The sequence below is a fragment of the Lonchura striata genome, chromosome 18 (assembly GCF_050655825.1).
Source record: "Lonchura striata isolate lonStrDom1 chromosome 18, ASM5065582v1, whole genome shotgun sequence".
NCBI lineage: Eukaryota > Metazoa > Chordata > Aves > Passeriformes > Estrildidae > Lonchura > Lonchura striata.
In genome coordinates, this window is record NC_140720.1 from 1,930,120 (window position 1) to 1,952,629 (window position 22,510).

Genomic DNA, 22,510 nt, shown 5'->3' on the forward strand with positions numbered 1-22,510 from the left:
AAATGTTTGTCTGGAATGAATCCAAACCAAGCAGAGGTTAAGACATTCCTGGGAAATACATTAAATGTAGCGCGCACCAGTCTTCCTAATGGAGCGTGGTGACGCTCCCTCTCGCCCTGGATCACTCTGATAACCATTGGAAGTCACCGTGGACTCCACATTAATTTGCTCAGTAACAGGCATTTAGGCTTGATGCATTTACTGGGGAAAGAGAGTGGCAGGAATAAGTAATTCATATCCAAACATTTCATCTTTCCCAGCCAACCAGCCCAGGCAGGGAAGGGCACAGCTTTTAAACCAGTAACTACTTATCACACCTTTCACAGCACAGGAAGCTGCCGGAGTTGTGATAAACATGATCAAACTATTAAAGTAAGAAATATCTGGCCGTGTGGTTTCCGGGAAATGGTGCCTCAAACCAACCACGGCTGCTGCCGGCACAGACGGTGCTGCAGGGACTCCTGCAGCCCTGGGGGTGCTGGGTGCAGGGAGGCAGCTCAGAAACACGCTCAGAGGGACAGTGTTCCCTTAAAAACTGGCAACACAACACCCTCCATTTTCAGAAATGCTAATGAGCTGAGCCAACTGCAAACCTGCAGCAGTTATTAATTGCCCAGAGCCTCGCACACCTACAGCCCAGGGAAGGGAGCTGCCGAGCCTGCTCGCCGTGGCAGCGATGCCCAGGCTCTGGCCCGGAGCCTGCAAACCCACGTTCAAAGACACAACCTGCTGTTTGTGAGAAACTCCGCTGGTTTCAGCCACCTTTGTCTGGCTAAAGAGCAAGTTGTGCCCTGAACAGCCGCCCTGCCCCAGAGCCGTGGCCCGGCCCCGCTCCTGCACTGGCTCCCGTGGCTGTCTGTTGAGCTGCACTTCCCCTTTCATAAATCACATTTTGCATTCTGAGCATGCGTCTCCTCTTCCATGCCATTTTTGTTTTCAGATAACCATTAGCTTAATTAATCAAGGGAAAAGCATCATTTCTGATCGTATGTTCTGATCCTGAAGCCTGGGATGGCAGGGAAACACTTACCACCAACCCATCCCTGGGCACCCCCCGGTGCAGAATGGGGTTCACCAGCACCTGCCCTGACACCGCTTCTCCAGCACCCTCAGCACGTCACCCACAGAGCTCTGGTGACACGTAGTGTTGATTAAAGCCCTCTTAACATTCAGCACAGCCATCAGGCAAACGTTGATTTCAGTCAGAGTTCACCATTTCCACTTGTCCGGGGTGCACAAACCACCAGCTTTGGGGCCTCTGTGCAGGCAGGTGAACATCACCCAAGTGTCCTTTGGCTTTGGAGCACCATCCAAAACTGGGGCAGAGCCGAGCTCTCAGCACTGATCCTGCCCATGGAGCCACCTCCCCAGTGCCATTCCCACCTCAGCCTGAGCTACCCCAGAGCAAAGCCTGCATCTGCAGCAATGTGTCCACAGGCAGTTGTCCCACTTGGGTACAAGCCTCTTCGGCTGCTCCAGCTGGGAAAATGGCATCCATACACCCAGCGGTTACTTTTCTACCAATTCAACCTAAACCACATTGGAAAAGTGCTCCAGCTCTGGCACAACTGCTGTAGGAAAGGCCTGCATTGAATGGCACACGCAGGGGTTCCCACTGTGACCCACACCTGGCTGGACGCTGTCCCACCTCCCCACAGACACCACAGCACCCTCAGATTTACAAAGGAACAATCACCAAGATGACTTTGGAATTTGTGTAAATGAAGTGGCACCTGGGAAGCCCGGGTGGCCCAGAAGTGGGCAACACAAGATGGAGGGTGATTTGTGCTGTGGGACCAGCACTGCCCCATGCCTGGACAGACAGACACTGTGACAGCAGGACACAGGGCTGTCCCTCACCCCACGGCTCCCGTATCACTGCAGGCTCCACCTTACCCAAACCAATTCAATTTGCTTCTCACAAGTTCATGGCTCTGCTCCACGCACATCAACAATATTTCAACCAAGACCTTTTCTGGAGGAGACCTCGACTTTGACCAAAAGCCCAAGAGGAGACAGGCTGGCAGCAGAGCCAGTTTTGCTGGCAGCGGAGCCAGTTTTGCCAGCACTAGGTTTGGGAGGGTGGCACAGCCCAGGCACTCAACTCTGTTTGGGGAGGTAACAGGGGTCGCTGAGCACTGTATCTCAGCCACCGCACTGTAGGCCCTCTCACAAAGAATTAGCTCTGCACTGTATTTCCAGCAGACTCCAGCAATTATTAATCTCGTTCAGAGACAGTGCAGCTTTCTTGGTGGAATTTGGACCATCTCCCTTTCTGGAGACATTCAGCTTCTTACCTAACTGTGACCCTCCCCAACACTGCTGGGATGGCAACCATCCATCACTGTGCCACCTTCCCAGCCTGCGCTTCCACAGCTTTCTCAGGCTCCCATCACAGACCTCCCCCAGCCAGCCCTGCCCTGGCCCTGCTGGAGGGAGGCACCACACCTCAGGCTCCTGCAGCCTCGCTGCCCACCCACGACACAGGGTGCCCTCAGCACTGTGGGCACAACACTCTGGGGCTGAAAACTGAATTCTATTTGAAACGCTGCACCTCAGACCAAGTTTTTTAACCCGCAGGCACCGGCTCTGGGGCAGCCCAGCTGCAGCCAGCGCACACAGGGACCTGCCATCCGTAATGCTGTAACAAATGCACTCCAAATCCCAGTAGTTATTGTAAAGGTTTATAGTCCTTTGCCATGATTGCATGATACATTTCTTCCCCTGTGACACAGCCCTCAGACCAGGATGCGCCGCTGGCAGCTCACAGCAGCTGGGCTTTGCACTCCGATCTACACTAGCTGCAGAACATCAAATGCACTTTCAACATCTCCATTTAATATTTACATTCAAGCAATTAATAATTGGAAGCTTATAGTTTAGACATTTCTAATAGCAGCAATTTCTATAATAGCTCATTTAGCTTTAGATAACGATTTTTTTTGCACATAGAAACACCACATGTGTACAGTATCAAAAAATATATACGGGATGGTCCTGCGGGTCGTGGGGAGGGCAAGGGACCAAGACTAACAAATGCTCAATGGTTAAAAAGGAGAACAGAAAATAGTCGTTTGATATAGTTTATAAGGTGATCTAGGGACTCCATAAATCTAGGCTTTATATTTCATTATATAAATACCTACAAATAAATATATTAGCGTGGCCAGGGAGCGACCAGCTTTCAGCTCAAACAATACATTTCAATAACACCACGTACAAACGGGAGCAAGAATCACTCGACAAGTTAGCACTGTTAAAATATAATACTATAACTCTGAGTAACTGGCGTGTCCCATCCTTGTGTATCCCATTGCCTGCAGGTCCTGGAGCAGCCCCCAGCTGCGGGGTGGGAGCGGCGGCGAGGTCACCCCACGTGGCAGGGATGGCCACCGTGCCCGGCCCTGTCCCGGCGTCCCCTCGGTGGAGACGGCGGGCTCGGCCGCCGCGGCGCGGGCAGCGGCACGTGGGCTCCGGGGAAGGGGCACCAGTACCTCGGAGGGAGGCTGTGGGGCCGGCGGCCCCGGGATGGGCGCGCAGCTCCCACGGGGAGCGGCTGCCATCCCACCTCACACAGTCACGTACTCCTTGAAGGTCACAGTCAGGCAGTTTGCGGTCACATCTGTGATAATTATATTCCCAAAGAAGGGCTTGAATTCCTGCAGGGACTCGGCCTCCTCCTCTTCCTCCTCCTCTGCGGCCTCCTGGGGCTGCGGAGGCTCCGGGGCCGGTTTCTCAGCCGGTGGCGGCGGCGGCAGCTCCGGCTTCACCTGCGCCAGGGCCAGCTCGCCCTCCGCCCGCGGCTTCACGCAGCGCAAGTCTATGGGCTCGTCCAGGTCCGAGTCCAGCAGGATGACCTCCGGCTGGGTGGGCGGCTCCGGCCGCTCGGGGGCCGGGGGGCTGAGGCAGGTGGGGGCACTGATGCTGCGGGAGGTCAGGCGCTTCTTGCCCGGCTCCCGCTCGGCGTGCGGCTCCGACAGGCAGCGCTTCCGCGAGCTGGCACTGGAGAGGTTCAGTCCCATGGAGGAAGGGCTGTGCTCGCAGACGGGACTCAGGGACCAGGGCACAAGGTCCGGCTTGGTAGTGAGCTGCAAGGGCTGCTCCGCTGGAGGAAGGGGCAGCTCCTTGGCCAAGGGAGTCTTTTGGGGACCTTCCTCCAGCTCTGCAGGGGGCTGCCGGCTCTCGCCCTCTGCTTTACTCAGGGCATTGCTGCCCACCACCCTCTCCTCCCCTGGCTTCCTCCAAGCCTCTACCTTCTCCTCCCCACCCTTCTTAGGAGTCCTCTCCTCCGCAGTCCGCTTCCGGGGAGGCTCTCCAGACTTGATCTTCACCGCCTGCATGCCGTTCTCCATGTACTTGCTCATCACTATCACAATGCGCCCATTCTTGTTCTTGTTCTTGACGATCTTCATCTTTCCCCCAAGGCCATTGCTGGTCACCCTATCCCGGGGGGGCGGCCCAGTACCACTGGACAGGTTCTTCTCAGCTCCATTTTTACCCTCTGCTGTGATGCTCTTGACTGGGCCCAGCAAGTTTTTGGCTGGGCCATGAGCCCACTTGTCTGGGTGAGCAACCAGAGGGGCCTTGTTATTGTCCAAGCAGGCCTGGCCCTGCGGCTCTTTGCTGCTGGGCTGGTAATGGGGCTCGTACATCTTGGGGTCAGGCTGGTAGTGGTGGTGCTTCTTGCTGTTCAGCTGGTAGTAATACTTCCCTTTGCTGTGGGACTGGTGCTTCATGCTGCTCTCCTTGCCATTGGGCTGGTACTGGTGGTGCTTCTTGCTGTTGAGTTCATACTGGTGCTGCTGGCTCTTGCCAGAGGAGCCGAGGTCCAGCTTGGGCCTGGTGTCCACGGCCGGGTCCTGCAGACCCGTGAGGATGTTCGAGCGGCGGGCGAAGGACGGAAGCTGCAACACAAAAACAAGAGCTGCGGTCAGACAGGGCAGGAGAACCAGGCGCCAGGTGCCAGAGCTCCGGCAGGTGCCGAAGGCTCCGGCGGAACCCCCGCCCCTCCGGCAGCTCTCCTTACAGGATGCTGCATCCTGGGGCACCGCGTCCTCAGGCAGGCGGCCCCAGCCCACTCCAACTTAGAGGCTGTGCATTGCTCCAGATTAATGAAGCAATGAAAAGAAGAAAAGCCCCCTTCAATCAGCTGTCTGGGAACCGGGGCCGAGCGGGACCGCCGCTGCTGAGCCCGCGAGCAGCCTGCTAATGCCAGCCGGGCACGGGCACGGCGGGTCTGCGGCACGCTCCAGAGGGGAGGGAAGGGGGGCTGGGGCACCCGCTGAGCTCAGTGCCGGGGGTCCCCAGGGCGTTGCGAGGTGCCCGGGCTGCGCAGGCTCCTCAGCATGATGAAACCCGATGCAAGCGGCTCCCCGGGGACGGCCCGCGGCAAAGAGCGCGGGGGTGCGGGCCCGGGCGCCCGCGCCTTACCTGCACGACCAGCGGCTTCGGCTTGGGCCCCCGCTTGCGGTATCCCATCAGCTGCTCCTGCCGCTCCCTGCGGGAACACAGCGTCACGGTGAGCCCGAGAGCGGTACACGGACCCCCGGCGCCACCCGCCCCGCACGCCGGCTCCGGCGGCAGCAGCGACCCTACGCGGGCGAAGGGAGGGGGCAGCGGGAGGGGACCGGGGCCCGCAGGTGGCAGCGGGCCGGGGCATCCTGTGGAAGCAGCAGGCGCCTTCCCCGCTGTTGCCTCCCCGCTGTGGGGAGGGGCTGAAGTTCACAGTTTGCGCCAAAACACTCCAGGAAATAAACGCGCGGAAAGAGAAAAAAAAAAAATTAAAAAGGCTTAAAAAAAAAAAGAAAAAAGGCAAAAAGAAAAAAAAAAAAAAAGCCGAAGCCCGTCCAAGCGCAGCAGCAGCAGCAGCAGCGCCGCCTCCTCGACTCGCGGCGTCGAATCCCGGGAAGAAGGAGCGCGAGGCGCGGCGTGGGGGGGGCACGGCCGGGGGGAGCGCGGCGTGGGGGACCTTGACCCGGAGGCGTCGCCCGGTGGCCCCGCACTGCCCGCCCCGCCGGGGCCGCGCCCCCCGGCCCGGCCCGGGGCCGGCCCGCGCCCGCCCCCGCCGCGGCCCCCGGCTCCGTGACGCATCTGCAATTGCGGGAGCGGCGCGGAGCGGGGGTCCCGCCGCCCCTCCCGCATCCCCCAACCTTCGCCGCTCACCTGTTCTGGAAGGCGATGAGCAGCCGGGGGTCCAGGATGTTCTCCTCCGGCTCCCACGTGTTATATCTTGGAGAGGGGAGGAGAGCGGCCGTCACCGCGGGGCCCTGCCGGCGGGGCCGGGGTCCCGGGCAGAGCCACCCCGCAGCACCGGGCCCGAGGGGAGCAGGGTGTGGGGCTGGGGTCCCGGGGAGGGGGATGGGCGGTGGGGGCCGCGGGAACGGTACTGTTTATTTAGCGCAGTTATTATTCCGGAGGAATTCCAGGCATGTCATGATGAAATTTTCCAAATCCCCTTTCCCGGACCCAGGAAAGCGGCCGCGGGGCGGAGGAGGGACCCGGCCGCCGCGTCCCGGACCCCCCCGCGCCCCCCCGCCCGCACTGTCATGCAAACCCCGAACGCTCCGCAGCGGCCGCGCTCGCTCCGGTGCCGGTGCTGCCCCCGCCTCGGCAGCGACTCTCGGGGCTGCGGGGCGACGCGGACGATTTTTGCGGTTATTCCCCCTTTCTCCCCCCTTCCTGCCCCCCCCTCCCCGCTCGGTTCTGCAATATGGAGCCCGACTCCCGAGGAGGGAAAGGGGGAAGGAGCCATTTTCTGGTGCACATCAGCCGCCGCCTGCTCGGCTCCCGCCGCCGTCACCGCCGGGCCCCGCCGCCGCCTCTCGCCGCCCCGGCCGGGGCCCTTCCCAGAGCCCCATCCCCGGCCCCATCGCCGCCCGGTGCCGGTACTCACTTGGGCGACCATCCCCTCCATTTCACCAGGTACTCGACTCTACCCTGAGCGGCGCGGGAGGCAAAGACACGGCGTCAGCGGGAACCGCCACCCCCGGCGCCCCCGGGCCCCGCCGCCCCCCGCCGCCGCCCCCCGCACCTTTCGGATCCGCTTCTTCTCGATGCTCTCCACCGCGAAGACGTGCTCGCCCACCGCCGGCAGCTCCATCCCGCAGCCGGGAGGGGCCGGGCCGGGCCGCGCTGCAGCCGAGCTGGGCTCGGGCTCCGGCAGCTCCCGCCGCCGGCCCGACAGACACTGAGCGGCGGCACCGCAACCGTGCAAATCCCGGAGCGAGACGTCAGGGAGGCGGCGCCTCCCGGGCCCGGCTGCCCGTCAGCGGCGGGGCCGGGGGATTGGCGCAGCCCTGCCGGGGAGCGAGGCGGGGAGGGGGCGGGCGGGGGCCGGGCACGGCGGCGCGGGGAAGGGGGGCGCGGGCAGCCCGGCTCCCGCCCCACGCGTGACTCAGCACGGCCCCACGGGGCCGGCGGGGGGCGGCACAGCCCGCGGGGCAGGTGCGCGACCCGCGTCCCGGGGGAGAGCAGTCGGGCGGAGGGTCCGGCCGGAGGATGCGCGGGCGGACGAGCGCTCGGAGGGCTCCACGCTGCGCCACGTCGCGCTGTGCCCCGGGCGGCGGCGGCGGCGCCCACCCCCGGCACGGCCCGAGCCACCGGCCGTGGGGCCCGACCCTGCCGGGAAAGCTCTGGCCCCGCTGCCCGGCGGGTCCCTGCGGCCGCGGGGCGCCCGGCCCGGGGACGGCCAGCGGTGGCTGCAGCGGGCCCGGGCCCGGGGCAGGTGGCGGCGCTTTCCCCGCCCGGTGCCGGAAGCCGCGCACGGCGGCGGGGCCGCTCGGGGAGCCCGGTGCGGGCGGCTCCGCGCACTCCGTCCTCGTGGGGCGGCTCGCGGGGAGCACACGCGTGGCCGCGGCTGCCAGCGGGGCCACCGCGCGCTGCTCCGGGAAACGTGGCGGTGCCGGGGCGGTAGGCACCTTCCCCCGGACAGGTGGAGCGGGGCCGGACACCGTCCCGGACTGAGCCCCGTGCAGCCCCCGCCGTGCGGGCCGGCAGCTCCGGGCCTCCCGCCGCCGCTACGGGAGCGCCCCGTGCACCGCAGCCCCGGGGCAGGACGGCGGGGCCGCGGGCACGCGTGGGGTGATACTCGGGGCGGCTGGAGCCCTCGTCCCCTCCCGGGGGCTCGGCCGTCCCAAGTGCCCGGCTGTGTCCCCGGGCCGACGCCCCGGAGGAGCCGGAGCCTCCGCGCCCGCTGACAACGGGGCCGTCCCTGGGGCTGGCGTGGGGTCTCGGCGCCACCGTCCCCCTTTTCCCCCCGGGCTCTGCCGGGCCGTGGCGTCCCCGCCGGCCCTCGGACGGGGCGATCGATCCCCGCGGGGCCGGGCCCCCCGTGGGGCTCCCGGCAGCTTTCGCCGGGAGCGGCGGGGCTGAGCTCGAGCGGCGCCGGGGCCCGGAGCGGCTCCTTTGCCGGGGTCGGGCAGCGCCCCGCTCGCCCAGGACGTTCCTCGTTGTCCCGGCTCGGTGCCACCCCGGCCCGCGGGCTCTCCCGGTGGCCGCGGCCCCGGCCAGCAGCAGTCCGCGCCCTCGGGAGCCCTGCCCGGGCCCGGAGGTGCGGAGGCACCGCACGGGGGACGCACCGGGAGGCACCGCTGAATGTCACCGCGCCGCAGCCCCTAACAAAGACGCAGCCGCCGCGATCGCAGAGCCGAGCCAATAAAAAGCAAACTGATATTACAATTTTGATTTCCCTGGAGGGCCGAAGGGGCTTAATGTAAGAATTATTATCCATTGTGAACAGCAGCCCAAGGAAAACACACACAGGAAGATTTAATTTTTTTTTTTTTTAACTTAGCGGTTTTCCTAAGAAACATACATTCATTGAAATTTATGCCAGCGGAGTTTGTTAACCCTCCCCTTTGACATTTCCAGCTTCTCCTGTTGCCAGAGGAGACAAACCGCTAATGCTCGCAATAAAATTAAATGCCCAGGGACGAGCAGGGTTTGGTGCGATTCCTCCCCAGCCTGGGTAAGCTGCAGAGCACGTCCAGCTCCGGATCCCGCCCGGCTGGGGAAGCTCTGCTCTGCCCAGGACTCAGTCGGGAATAGGTGATGAGGAGTGCAGAGTTTGGCTGGCTGCATATATATAAAGTATAAATTAAAAAAAAAAATTAAATGTGTGACCAGATATCCTTGGCATCTTTTAGAACCTGTCTCAGGAGCAATACAAGAGACTGTTGATTAAATATATTACATTATATATATACATATACATATATATATATATATATATATATATATGTATATATATATATATAAAAGTGAAACAACACTGAAAAGCAGTATTAAAAGCATTTTAATCGCTGCCTGGCCCCTGGCTCCCATGGCTCAGCAGCAGCTCCCATCCTTCGGGTTCCAGTAGGATCTTCATCTGCTTTCTGTTTCGGGGCTGATTGCACGTGATTCACAATAATGATGGTAATGGTGGTGATTTTCTGTCTCTTACCTTGCTCAGGCAGCAGCAGTTCATGAACTGATACATCTTTCTCTTTGCCAGGCCCAAAGAGGACACCTTATTTGAACCACAGAAAACAGCCTAAATAAGGAAAGTGGGAAGCATTTCCAACTGTTGCCTCTTGCGGACTGGCTGGTGCATATCACGGGGATGAGACAAGGAAAAGGGTTTCCAACCAAAAGGAACGGGAGCCAAGTGCTGCCTTTAAAGCCGGCAGAGGAGTGGGTTGGCCCCGGGCACTTCCTTGCTGGCTTGCTGGTGGATCAGGCAGGTACGAGGCACAGACACACATTCCTCTCCTGCCCCACACACCTGGCCAAGAGCTCAGCTTCCTCTTTCTCTGCAGAGCATCAGCAGAAGGTGCTGCTGCTCTCAGCAGGAGGACTCTGTCCCAGTGGAGGGGTGGGGGCTCCAGCCCCCGTGTGCCTGATCCCGAGGTGGGGCTGCTGGGTGCAGCTGTAAGACAAAACCTCGAGCAGCCGGGACGGATGGGCTTCCCGCAGGTGATGGGAACCACACCAAGGTAATTTCCTCTCCAATACTTGCTGGCCATGTTCCCCCCGTTTGCCCAGAGCTGATGTCTGTGTTTGTTCTCTTCATCATTATTTATAAAGTTCTTACCCTGGAGCTAGAGCCAGCTCTGTGGCAGTGCCTTGCTTGGGGGGGTGCTGCCCCTCCAAAAGATGTTTCTCTTTCCCTCGCCCCAGCAGCTCCTGCAGCCCCACTCTGTGTTTGCCATCAAGCAGCACTGATTGCACATGCCATCATCTCTGATGTTACTCATTAGTCTGCATCATTATTAGCAATTCAAACCAGCAATTCTTTTCCAGCTGTAATCCTCCAGCTCCATCAAGGCGACTCCAAGGCTGCAGTTTGGGCGCTCACCTTTTCCTCCCCTCTGCCCCAGCAAGGCTGGCAGTTCCCCCTCAGTCTGCAAAGCCAGGAGCACTCCAGGCTGAGCACCAAATAATAACAGAAAGTTAATTCATGAATAGTTACAGCGTTTCCTTCAAGGCCACTCTCACAGCAGGCCAGGCACTAACTTTGCCATGTCCTTGGAGCAGGGGGGAGGGCACTGGCCCCATTCATCCCTACCTGGCCGCCCGCAGCCTTGGCCAGCTGGGCTCCAGGATTTGCCCTTCTGCTTTTGTCAGCTCTGGCTTGCATTGGAAGTTGTGGCCAGTCTGAAAAACGGATTATGACACAGCCCTTGCTGAGGTCAACACTGTGCTGGAGAAAGACAAGAAAAGGATGAGTAGGTAGGCTTGGAAAAAGAGACAACAAAACCAGCAAATCCACAAAAACCTAAACCCACCCACCCAATCAATAGGATGCCATGAAGTACGATGTGAACAATGAAACCCTGTTCCAGGTTGCCAAGGCAAATCTGTCAATAGAGTATTGAACAAGCAAATCTGACTTGCAATTATTGTCTCCTTCTAAATACAGGCTGCCCCTCTGCCTTGCAGCTCAGCCCCGGTGCTGCTGTGGGGAAGCTCAGTGACTGCTGGTTCAAAATGGTGAGGGAAGAGTCAAGCCTGGCAGCTGGGCTGGAATTTACTCCAACACATGCACGAAAAGCCCCTGGAGCATCCCCACCACCTTCACTGCAGCAGTTGAAGTGACACGTGCCCTGCCCCCAGTGTAACAGGCAGCAGCAAAAAACCCTTTGGAAAACTGTTCACCCTTTAAAGCTTTCAGTAAAATATCCAGTGCCACAAAGCACACACGGGTGCCCACACACCAAATGCCCAGCATTTTGTAATGCTTAGGAAAGCACCATGAAGAGCCTGAGCACTCGAGGCTGGGGCTGTCAGTGTGGTGGCCTTAAATCCAGCACAGCAGCGAGGTCTGGAGCTGCCACCACCCACCCAGAGGCAGCAGCAGTGGGAAAATCCAGCGGCGAAACCACCCTGAACTGGGTCATCATGTGGAAATTCAAATGGCTTCACAAGAGCATCGCTGCTGCTGCTGCTGCTGCCATGGGGCACATGGGGCTGCCTTAGGTGAATTCCTTTTTCTGGTGCTGCCAGCACGAGCCAGAGGAGGTTGTGAGCAGAATCCTCAGGAAGGAGGCATTGCAGGAGCACACAGCGTGCTTGCACAGCAGTTTAACACAGCCCAACGGAGCAGTTTCTGTGTAGCTGATGGAGGGGCTGGGCACTGGGCAGTGCTACCCAGAGCAGCTGGTTTGGGAGCATGGCTGGGCTCGCCTCACCACTGGAGCTCACCACGAATGAGGCAGCCCCAGAGAAGGACACAGCCCTGCTCTGCAGAGCTGCAGCCAGCACAGGCAGGGAGGGAGCGCCCAGAGCAGGTTCCCAGGATGCTCCGTCCCTCGGGCACTCGGCTGGGAATACCCCCCTTCCCCAGGGTTCTTTTCTGTTGTGCCTTCCCCCCACAGCTTCAGGCATGGGTGCCAGTGAGGGAGCCTCAGAGACCATCTGTCTTTAATCTTCTTAGAACCAGGCAAGTCGGGAGAAATTCAGAGGAAAGAAGCACTGAAGTCCCTCTGTCCCTGGCTGTGACAGCACGGGGCTCTCAGCACGCAGCTGGTGGGAGCAGGTCCTGCCTGCCCCACATCCTCAGAGCAATGCAAGCTGCCTGAGACTCCAGGCAGAGAGTGCTGGGAAGCACTCCCACCCCCTGGAGCAGAGGGAGACGGGAACCCCTTCCCCATGCACTGCAGGGAGCCTGGTACCCTCCTCAGCCCATCCTGCCCTGCCCCTTCCTCGCCGCCCCCCTCAGATCCAGCAGCCCTGGAGAAGCTTCTCCAGCTCTTCTCCCTCTTACCGCCTAAGCTGATGCTGCTCCTTGACAGCTGAGGGTAATTATGGGATTTTCTCCATCAGACAGGGGCGGTGTGTGTCCCCGGCACGGCTGCACCCAGCAGCAGAAACTCCTCAGGCGCCGGGATGGCCCCAGGACCACTCCTCCTGCTGAACCTGCGGGCACCCAGTGCCACTTGTCCCTCTTGGGCAGGAGCTGGGCTGGGCCAGCAAAAGGGACCTGAAGATGCAGAGCCCTGGTACGGCCCGGCTGCCCCATCTCCCTCACAGCTTCTCCTGCCGCCCAGCCACGCAAGCAAAGCTCCCTGGCTTGCAGAAGCATCCATAAGCCTTCCTGGCTGCAGGGGAAGCTGGGCTGGTCATGCCAAGCTGTTTAAGCACAGAGATTGATTGATTGATTGGTTGATTTGCTAAGATTACAGCTGAGGACAGTAGCAGCCCTCCCATGCTGAGATCTGTGGGTGCTGCGAGCTTTTCTGCCCCTGCTCTGTTTGTGCAGCACCTGGCACTGCCAAGGCTGGGACCAGCTCCCCTGGCAGAGCAGTTTGATGCCGTGTTGTGCTGATCTGAAGCGCCACCCTGGCCTCCCCTCCCCGGGCAGAGTGACGAGGGCAGTGATGGCCCACAGACAGAGCTGATAATCTCTGGCTGGGGCTGGGACTGCTCGGGGAGCTGTGGGAAGAGCGGCACCCAGGGCCTTGTCAGCACATGTCCTTGCCTCGTGGCACATGGCAGAGCTGGCACGTGGGCAAATCACCCAGCACAGCAGAGCCAAGCCCTGGGCCGAGCCACTGCGGGCACTGGAGTGCTGCCCTGGGGACAGGGACCCTTGGGCTCTGGGGTGTCAGACCCCCAGGGCCCACCCCTGGGACCTGGCGTCCTGGCTGGTGGCACCACGAGATGTGGCTCCTGCAGAGCAGCTGGGATGGGTGCTGGGCTGGGCTGTGGGGTGTGGTGGGATCCTGTGGGGTGCTGTGGGGTGCTTCGGGGGGCTGTGGGTGGCTGTAGGATGCTCTGGGGGCTGTGGGATGCTGTGGGGGGCTGTCCTGGTCTGTAGGATGCTGTGGGGTGCTGTAGGATGCTCTGGGGGCTGTGGGATGCTGTGGGGGGCTGTGGGTGGCTGTAGGATGCTCTGGGGGCTGTGGGGGGCTGTCCTGGGCTGTAGGATGCTCTGGGGTGCTGTGGGATGCTGTGGGGTGCCCTGGGGGCTGTGAGCCGGGGTCTGTCCTTACGTGGATGGCTGTGGGATCCCTGCTCGGGAGCAGGCTGGGAGCTGCCGGGCTGGATTGGGCAGCTTTGCTCCGTGCAGCCCCAGCCCGGAGTGCGGCTGCACGGCAGCCAGAGGCTCCGGCCCTGCCCTGCTCCCTCCAGCCTGGCCTCTGCTGGTGTCCAGTGGCCACCAAAAGCATCATCGTGGCTACCAAAGCATGCTCTGGCGGAGGCGCTGCGGGCTCCCCGCACGGGCTGTGTGAGGGCGGGGAGGCAGCGCCGGGCGCTGCGGTCGGGCCGGTCCCAGCCCCGCACCGAGCCCCGCACCGAGCCGGTCCCAGCTCCGCACCGAGCCGGTCCCAGCTCCGCACCGAGCCGGTCCCAGCCCGCACCGAGCCGGTCCCAGCCCCGCACCGAGCCGGTCCCAGCCCCGCACCGAGCCCCGCACCGAGCCGGTCCCAGCCCGCACCGAGCCGGTCCCAGCCCCGCCGAGCCGGTCCCAGCCCCGCACCGAGCCGGTCCCAGCCCCGCACCGAGCCGGTCCCAGCCCCGCACCGAGCCGGGGCTCGGCTCCGCGCGGCGCTGCCCTCCGCTTTCCTTCCGCCGCCCGCCGAGCCCTGCCTGCGGGGCGGCTTCACCGGCGCACAGCCTGCCCTGGCTGGTCATCCCCTCAGAGGATTAAACCACGTATTTATGTTTTCAAAGGGTTCAGAAGGGTTTCCTGGCCGCCCGTCCACCCGCCACGTGTTGTGCTGTCCCTGGATCTCCGTGCTCCAAAGCTGCTTAGTCCGACCCGAGTGGAACTGCACTAAACCCGTCAGGAGATGGATGCTTTGCTTGGGGAAGGAAGCTGAGGTCTCTGCAGGGCAGAACCTCAATCCAAGGCACTTTGGGGCTGCCCTGCTCCTGCTGATCTGCGGGGCTTGGGCATTGATTCCGTGACTGGGGTGGTTCAGCACCCGCACCCAGCACAGCCCACTCTGCTGCTGCAGAAAGCTCAGCCTTGGGCCTGGAAGACATTTTCATGGCCTGTGAATTCCTTAAGCCCAAAGGCTGAGGATGTGTGAGCCCCTGGCGCGCTGCACGGGGCCGAGCAGGCCCTGGGCTGTGGCCAGGCGCTGCTCTGCTCACACCGGGGCTGTGTGGCTGGGAGCAGCCACAGGTGCTGAGTGAGCACAACTGGGAGACACAGCGGGCACTGACTGGTTAGACTGGCTCCTCCAACCTCTGCCCTTCCTTGGCCTGCCTGCTTTTGGTTAAACAGAGCCAACTCTTCGGTGAGGGACTCAGAAGCTCCCGGGATCCTGCCCTCTTCCTACCTGGCACAGCGGTGCCATCCCACAGTGACGTTGTTCTGGGCTCTGTGGTGCCACTGTCTGACCCTCGGCTGCTTCCTCATGCCGAACGCTCAGGTGAAGGCATTGCAGCAAAGACTGCAATTCACCCATGGGAGATGGCTGGTGAGCAGGGCTGGGGGCTGTTCCTTGGAAAGCTGCAGCCCATCTTCCTTTTCACTTCCCCTTCTCTCAGGCGACTACGTGTGCCCTGGGCAGCTATTTTTAGGCTGCTGCTCGCTGTCTGCGTTCCCCCGGGGATGCTGAGCAGGTTCTGGGAACTCCAGCTGTCTCTTGGGCAGCATGAGAGATGCTGTGCTTCCTGAGCTGCCTCCTTCACTCCCCAGCACATGCCCTGGCTCTGCCACTCCCCTGCAGCTGCCCCAACGCTGGGCACGGGGCTGGGATGCCCATGCCAGGAGCACTGGCACTGCTGGGGGGCAGTGGGGGGGTCTCCTGTGCCAGGGTGATGCCGATGCTGTGCCAGGCAGCCGGGATTGCAGGGCAGAGCTGATTCATGGGGCTCTGTCATTGCTGTCAGCACAGCTGTCCTGAGCCCCGAGGATTTACTGCCCGCAGCCGGGAAACACGGCACAGGCAGGCTCGTGCCCCTGGTGCTGCAGGGGACATCGGGAGCTCTGGTGGGACCCAGGGCTGTCTCAGACTCCCCACTGCAACCACCTTGCCCAGTCACCCCATTCCTGCTCCTACCCCCTTTTCTGCCCCCATGCCCAGTTTCCCAGGCCCTGGCACAGTAAGCCCTAACCATGGGGGCACATGTCACCTGTGCCAACATGTCACCTGTGCCACAGCCTGTGGGGGCCACCTCAAGCCTGGGTGGGGCTGGCATGGAGGTGAGGAGCTGCTGGAGCCCCGGAGTGACAAGAGCCTCTCCTGGGGATGACACTGAGGGTTCAGTTGAGTCACTTGGTTTCCGGCACACCCTGCGGGTGGGTGCATCCTCCCCCCGGCCCCGCCCGGGCACTGGGCATGGGGGGGATCTCAGGGCTGGCAGTGCCAGTTGGCCCCTTGTTTCTCTGCCCTGTGGCACCTCTGTGAGCAAAGCCAGGGCCGAATCAGCCCTGCATCCTCTGTGTGCCCCGCCGGGTGCGAGCTGTGCTGTGCTGCTCTGGGGTCTGCAGGGTCTGGGGGGTCAGGGACATGTGAGGTGACACCTGCACAGGTTGGAGCACAAGGCAGGGATGCAGGGTTGACTGAGGCGGGATAGGAGCTGCGAGGGGCAGAGATGGGGGTGCCAAGGGGCAGAAGGAGTGGGATGAGCTGTGGAGTTCTTGGGCACTCCAGTAATTGGGGTGCTGTGGACACGGAGCTCTTTGCTGCTCAGCCCCAGCTCCCTGAGCAGGGCTGGGGGTGGCTGGGGCACCTTCACGGCGGCAGGGCCAGCCCCGGGGCGGCTCCAGCCCCGCGTTCCCGCTGCCCGTGTTTGGGCTTTGGCTGCAGCAGGGCCATAAAAGGCAGCGTGGGGAGGGCGCTGGCGCCGGGCCCGCGGTGCCTCCGTGTGCCGGGGCATCCCGGGGAGCCGCCGCCGGCAGCGGGGCTGGGGCCGGGGCCACCCCATGGGCAGCGTGCTCTGGCTCGCCCCCAGCCCATCGCTGCCCTGTCCGTGTCCCAGCGGCCCTTGGAAAGGGCCCGGCAGCCCCTGCCCCCGAGAGCAGAGCCCACCCCAACAGCCGTGGGTGCCCGGGGCACCGGCTGCTCCTGCTGGGCGCGGCCAGAGCTCGCACAGCCCGGACGGGCACAGCTGGCTGCGTCCCCAGGGCTCTCCCGGGGGCTGGGGATGCAGAGCTGCCTTTCCCCACTGTCACCCTCGGGCACTGGCACTGTCACTGCCACTGCCACTAGCAGCGGCAGTGGCAGTGGCAGAGGCAGTGGCTGTGGCAGGGGCAGGGGCAGTGGCTGTGGCAGTGGCAGTGGCTGTGGCAGCAGCAGTGGCAGGGGCAGTGACAGTGGCAGGGGTGGTGGCAGTGGCAGTGGCAGTGGCAGTGGCAGTGACAGTGGCAGTGGAAGTGGCAGTGGCAGTGGCAGTGGCTGTGTCAGGGGCAGGGGCAGAGGAAGGGGCAGGGGCTGTGGCAGGGGCAGGGGCAGTGGCTGTGGCAGCAGCAGTGGCAGGGGCAGTGACAGTGGCAGTGGAAGTGGCAGTGGCAGTGGCTGTGTCAGGGGCAGGGGCAGAGGAAGGGGCAGGGGCAGGGGCTGTGGCAGTGGCTGTGGCAGCAGCAGTGGTAGGGGCAGTGACAGTGGCAGGGGTGGTGGCAGTGGCAGTGGCAGTGGCAGTGGCAGTGGCAGTGGCAGTGGCAGAGGCAGTGGCTGTGGCAGGGGCAGGGGCAGTGGCTGTGTCAGGGGCAGGGGCAGAGGAAGGGGCAGGGGCAGGGGCAGGGGCAGTGGCTGTGGCAGTGGCTGTGGCAGTGGCAGGGGCAGTGACAGTGACAGTGGCAGGGGCAGTGACAGTGGCAGTGGCAGTGGCAGTGGCTGTGGCAGCAGCAGTGGCAGGGGCAGTGACAGTGGCAGGGGTGGTGGCAGTGGCAGTGGCAGTGGCAGTGACAGTGGCAGTGGAAGTGGCAGTGACAGTGGCAGTGACAGTGGCTGTGGCAGTGGCAGTGACAGTGGCAGTGACACGCGGGGCACGGGAGGTGCTGCAGGTGCCGGGACCAGAGGGACTGGCGTGGGCTGCCGGCTCGGAAATGAAATCCAGGCTGAAGCCTCGCTGCAAATCCCTCCTTGGGATGCTTGGAGGCGGCCGGAGGGGCGGGATGGGGCAGCAGGAGCCCAGGTAGAGGGGAAGGAGCAGCAAAGCTCATCCACACCTGGCAGAGAGGGGCAGGGAGCAGCCCTGTCACCCCGCGGTGGCTGATTCACGGGCAAAGCCCGAGCTCTGGGCCGAGCGGGCGTGAGCCAGCCGGGAGGAATGCGAGGGAGACAAACAGTGAGGAGGAAGGGCGATTCCCCAGGTATCAGGGTGGGCACCACTGAGCTGCAGGGCAAAGTGTGAAGGTTAGACAGCTGGGGCCAAGCGTTGGGACAGGGTGGGAGGGCTGTCCCCAGATTACAGGCCCTGGGTTCTGAGCTGGGCCGGGCACAGGCTGGCAGGCTCTCCTGGGACAGGGAGTTGGGGCAGGAGGGCTGCAGGGCCCCTGGGCTGTGGCTCAGAGGAGCCTGGGCAGTAACTGTGCCCTTCCCAAGCTGTGGCCTCAGCACTCGGCTCCTGTCCCAGCACACCCAGCAGCCTCCCTACTCCTGCTGCAACTTCCCAGGGAGTTTTGGCAATGCAGGTGTGTAACACTGAGCCCAGTGCAGCCATTTCAGACCTGGTGTAAGACAAAGCATAGTATATCTCCTTTAATGGCACCTCCCCACACCCTGGGTCGCTGCCACAGGGTCTGGGGGCTCAGCCTGTCCCCTGTGCCACAGAGGATGCAGGGCTGATTCATCTTCTGCCTTGGCTCCTGCTTACGTATGTTCACTCTGTTCATTCTCTGCCTGAGCAGCTAAATTAAGCCGAGCAACAATGGGCCATCGATTATCCCATTATATTTCCATTGGGCCTGACTTCCCAGCGGCTTGTGGAAGGTGGCACACGTGGCCTCGCCAGGGGCTGGGTGCAAAGAACCCCTTGCCAGGTTCTGCTCTTGCCCCCGGTGTCCCCAGACCCACAGCCCCACTCCGGCCACTGCCCAGGATGATGTGGCAGAACCCAGGTGCCAGCACTGATGCACCTGCACAGGAAATGGTCCTTTGTCAGGGGAACCTCCCAATCCCAAGAGCTCTCAGGAACCATCCCAGCTCTGCCGAGGTCAGGTCTTGCTCCAGCCATTTGCACAGACCTGGGGGCTGTGTCCTCTCTGTCCCTCGCTTTCTGCAGGGCTCCATCCCCTCCCTGATTGTCCCTTTCTTCCTGTGCCACTTATTCCAGCCCTGCTTGTTCCCAGGCCTTTTATGATCCAAAAGCTGACAAGCAGTTATTCAGGAGCAGAGAGGCTGACCCTGTGGAGCCTCCCGGAGTGTCCCGCAGTGCCACCGTCCTGGCAGGGCTCTGCCCCAGCGCTCCGTGGTGCCTGTCAGCATCCTGGAGCTCGGAGCCTCCTCCCAGCCGCAGTTCGCTGGAGAAAGGCTGGGTCGGGCCGTGGGACCAGGGTGGGCATCCCGGGGAGACCCGGGCAGTGCCGGGGGCTGTGGCAGCGCAGGGAGGGCCCCGCTCTGCTCCCTGCACAGGCTGGGTCTGTGCCCACTCCCCGCTCTGGGAGGGCTCCGAAGCCGCTCAGGAGCGGAGGGTGACGCTGCTGTGTCTGCACGGGGATGCGCCGGCAGATCCTACCTGCGTCAGCAGCTGAATTCCCTGCTCTCATTCCCGCTCCGGCAGCGCCTTAACCCTTTCCTGCCACGCTGAGCACGGGCTCCTCTGCAGCCGCAGCCAGGGTGGCTGTGACCCTCCGGCTGTGGCAGCCGCACCCGCCCTGTGCCCGGAGAGCTGCAGGAGGGGACGCGGAGCCCCCAGCTGTGCACCCCGGCTCTCCTGCGCCCTCTCCGTGGCACCCCTGCCCTGCCCAGAGCCCGGCCCGGGTTATCCGTGCTGCTCCCGAGCCCCGGGGAGCGGCGGCAGCGCTTTCCCGGCGCTCCTGCTGCTGTCGGCATCTCCATGGGGCGGTTGGATCACCCCGGCAGAGCGCCGGAGGGCCAGCTGCTGTTTGGGCTGTTTGCAGGGTTTCCAGTCATGGCTGGAAGCTTTTCACTGCCCACCCTCACCTGCAATATGTGGAAATTGGGTTCCTGAAACCAGGACCCGGCTGCTGGAGCCGATTTGGGCTGAGCAGCCCTCCTGGCAGCTGCCTTGAGCAGCGTGAGCGGCACCAAAGGCTCTGTGCCTTCATGCACAGCACGGGCTCTGCCCAGTGCGGAGGGCTCGGGGTCAGGCAGGGGTTGGGGTCGCCGTGCCAGGTGTTTGCCGTGTCCCTGGGCTCTGGGACAGCCCCGTGTCTCCCCTGCAGAAACCTCTGGCGAGCAGAGAGGATTTTGGTGCATCCCCATCACTCGGCACCTCCCCGGCCGCCTCTGCCCCCGCCAAGGTTAGTCAAGCCCTGGCTGCAGACAGAAGGAGCTGAGCTCGTTTGTGGTTTCTGAAAGACAAACCCGAGCCAAACAAAATCAAAAAACCCAGAAAGAGTTCTTAGGCTGGTCCTTCTCCTGCTGCTGCTCTGCTACATGGAGCAGGAGCTTCAGCAGGGCCTGAGCTTGCTGAATTCAGAGGGACCCGAATTCAGGCGTGTGGGAGCACTGGAGGGCTGGGAGCTGCCAGAGAATCCCTCACGGTTGCCAAAGGCACCACCCAAAGCCGGGCTGACTCCAGGTGCCCTTGCTGGGATGCCTGAGCTGTGTCCGTGCTCACTCCTGTGCTTTTGGGGAGGACTGGGTGCAGCTGCAGCAGGAAGGGAAGGGCTTTCCCCGCCCGTGCTCGCTGCTCAGGGTGGGCAGCTCCAGCCCGGCCGCTCCTCGCCGCAGTCACCGGCAGCCCCGCGGCGAGTCCGAGCTGGCAGCGCCGGCACGGCTCCCTGCCGGGGCTGCCCCAGCCTCGGCTTTTCTTCCAGGAGCCCCGAAAGCTCATCGCGAGCTGTGTTTGTGTTTAAACGAGCCACAGAAAGGGCGTGCAGAGCCCGGAGCGGCGCTCGGGCAGGGCCGGCCGGTGCCTGGGGCAGAATGTGCCCGTGAGCTCCAGCCGGCCGGCCCGGTCTATTTTTATGGTCCAAGCATAGCGACCCGGGATTAATCAGCCAGCCTGGGAGGACAGGCTACGTTGGGGTTGAAATTCTTTAGTGCTTGTAATAACTCAGGTGAGTCTCTTTGTTCTTGTGAGCTGTAATTTTTCATTTGACGGGCAGTGTCCCGTGACAAAAGAGCCAAACAGCCACATCCAAACACACCCAGCCCTGGGATGTAGCACCAAGCCCCTCCACCTGCCGCTGCCCCACTCCCGGGTGACGATTTCCCCAGTGCAGCCAACTCCAGGGGCAGTTTGGCCAGAGCTGTGTGGTCACCACTCAGTGCCAAGGACAAACGATGCTGTCCCCTCCCGTGGGACAGCTCCGGGCCCTTCCCAGCCCGTGTGTCCCTCTCTCCTCTGCCCTGTGCCCAGGTGTGCAGGGCCCAGCCCCATCTCCATCCCGAGGTCAGGCGTGCTCTGTTCCCTTCTCCGCAGGGCTCCAGGAGCGGTTCCCGCCGGGATGCCGGAGCACAGCGTTATCACCCCGGGACAGAGGACTCGGCTTTCGTCCCTCCCTGCTCCCCTTCCCCCCGGCAGCGGGAGGCAGGAGGATGTGTCAGCTCAAGGCTGAGGCTAAAGAGGCTTACACGGACTATTTACCTTCGCGAGGGGCTATTTTCAGCCCTCAGCTGCTGCTAACGCAATGCTCAGGGCAGCACTGAGGAGAGGCCACGTGAGGATCCCTGTTCCTGGGACCCACGTTCCTCCTCTGTAGGGACCAAAGCTTGGCTGTTTTTTTTATTCCTTTGGGGTTTTTTTCAGATGGCAAAGAATGTCACAAAGGAAAATCTTGGGGATGGGTCAGAAGGACCTTTGAAATGCCCTGTCCATCGTTGCACTGTGAAAATCCCAAGGTTGCTTCCAGTGCTATCCTAGGCACTGCCAGAGGCCTCCAGGTTGGCTTCGCTGGCCCTGTCTCCCCACAGAGAAGCTCAGATGGTTGTGGATCTCCAGTCTGAGTTAAATAACGGCATCACAAGTCAGTGACAGGCTGAGACTGGAACTGGGTCACTGGGATATGAGCGCTGCTGTCCTTGGGGACCAGCTCCATCCCTTTGTGTCCCTAACTAGGGCAAAGTGGGGTCAGTGTGTGCCAGGGGCATGGGGAGCTCCAATGGGGAGCACAGGGACAGACACCTCAAGTCTCCTGCTGGCAGAGGGACACTTAGGGGACACCGGGCATGGCAGAGTAGCCAAGGGTGGCAAATGGTCTCAAGGATGCACACCCAGAGCTGAGCCCTGCTTCGAACAGAACCCAGCTTATTCCACATGCTGGAAAGCTGCAGTGCAGAGTCTTTAACGAAACGGATCCTGAGCGATTTCCACATTGCTGAATGACATTTTAATAGTGGAAAAATAACGCTCCAAATTATCTACTTCATCTCTTCCTATTGTCTTTTACTGGCTGGGAACGAGTGCTGCAGCAAAACCAGCTCTGGCCCTTCTGGGAGGGGTTTTCTGGTGCCTCCCAGTCCACGGCAGGCAGTGGGGAGGTGTGGAGGGGCTGCTCTCCTGTGCCCAGCACTCCATGAGCCCAGGAGGGGCTGCCCCTGTGCCCAGTCCTCCAGGCCTGGCAGGGCTGCCCACACCTCCTACTGCTCCTGGGGGCTCTGGCTGCCCTGGCACCAGGAGCAGCCATGGTGCTGCCAAGGCCTCATGGCCATGCCTGTGCCACACGGGGCTGGCAGGTGGCAGAAGGCAGTGTCTGCCTCCTGCTGTCCCCCTGGAGAGCTGGCACCTGTCCCTGTGCCACCAAGTCGTGCTGCAGGAAGATGCTTCTGGCATTTTCCGCTGTGTGCTTTCTCTGACCTGAATTCAGCCACTGCCACTTGGAGCCTCCACGTGGATGAAGACATCGAGTGCTGCCACAGGTGCCCAGGAGCAGAGCCTGGGGACAGCAATGCAGCCCTGGCACCCAGCACGTCTCTGAGTGGCTGCAAAAGGGGCAGCTAAAGCT

General features: G+C 62.2%; 2 protein-coding genes across 3 annotated transcripts; one reads left to right on the forward strand and one right to left on the reverse strand.

Moving 5' to 3' along the window:
• Positions 1–2,668: 2,668 nt before the first annotated feature.
• Positions 2,669–7,236, reverse strand: CBX4 (chromobox 4). Its single transcript, XM_021534109.4, has 5 exons — positions 7,031–7,236; positions 6,893–6,936; positions 6,163–6,228; positions 5,431–5,497; positions 2,669–4,904 (listed from the first exon to the last, which is right to left on the reverse strand). The coding sequence occupies exons 1-5, from the start codon at positions 7,097–7,099 to the stop codon at positions 3,570–3,572; spliced, it is 1,581 nt and encodes a 526-aa protein (XP_021389784.1). The 5' UTR covers positions 7,100–7,236; the 3' UTR covers positions 2,669–3,569.
• Positions 7,237–7,321: 85 nt separating this feature from the next.
• On the forward strand, positions 7,322–16,128 carry LOC110472454 (uncharacterized). 2 transcript variants are annotated; one of them, XM_085556583.1, is made up of 4 exons: positions 7,322–7,443; positions 9,494–9,722; positions 9,798–9,974; positions 10,282–16,128. In XM_085556583.1, the coding sequence occupies exon 4, from the start codon at positions 13,477–13,479 to the stop codon at positions 14,389–14,391; it is 915 nt and encodes a 304-aa protein (XP_085412709.1). In that variant the 5' UTR covers positions 7,322–7,443; positions 9,494–9,722; positions 9,798–9,974; positions 10,282–13,476; the 3' UTR covers positions 14,392–16,128. The 2 variants fall into 2 exon arrangements, with proteins under 2 accessions (XP_085412709.1, XP_085412710.1); XM_085556584.1 differs by having other exon boundaries at positions 10,901–16,128.
• Positions 16,129–22,510: the final 6,382 nt, after the last annotated feature.

What these genes read in the sequence shown, in the direction of transcription:
- CBX4 (XM_021534109.4), bottom strand. Translation starts at nt 7,099, where the DNA reads ATGGAGCTGCCGGCGGTGGGCGAGCACGTCTTCGCGGTGGAGAGCATC. An exon ending in AGAAGAAGCGGATCCGAAAG is followed by an intron (nt 6,937 to 7,030) that starts GTGCGGGGGGCG and finishes CGCGCCGCTCAG; the next exon opens with GGTAGAGTCGAGTACCTGGT. An exon ending in CGAAGCCGCTGGTCGTGCAG is followed by an intron (nt 4,905 to 5,430) that starts GTAAGGCGCGGG and finishes TTTGTGTTGCAG; the next exon opens with CTTCCGTCCTTCGCCCGCCG.
- LOC110472454 (XM_085556583.1), top strand. Translation starts at nt 13,477, where the DNA reads ATGGCTGTGGGATCCCTGCTCGGGAGCAGGCTGGGAGCTGCCGGGCTG.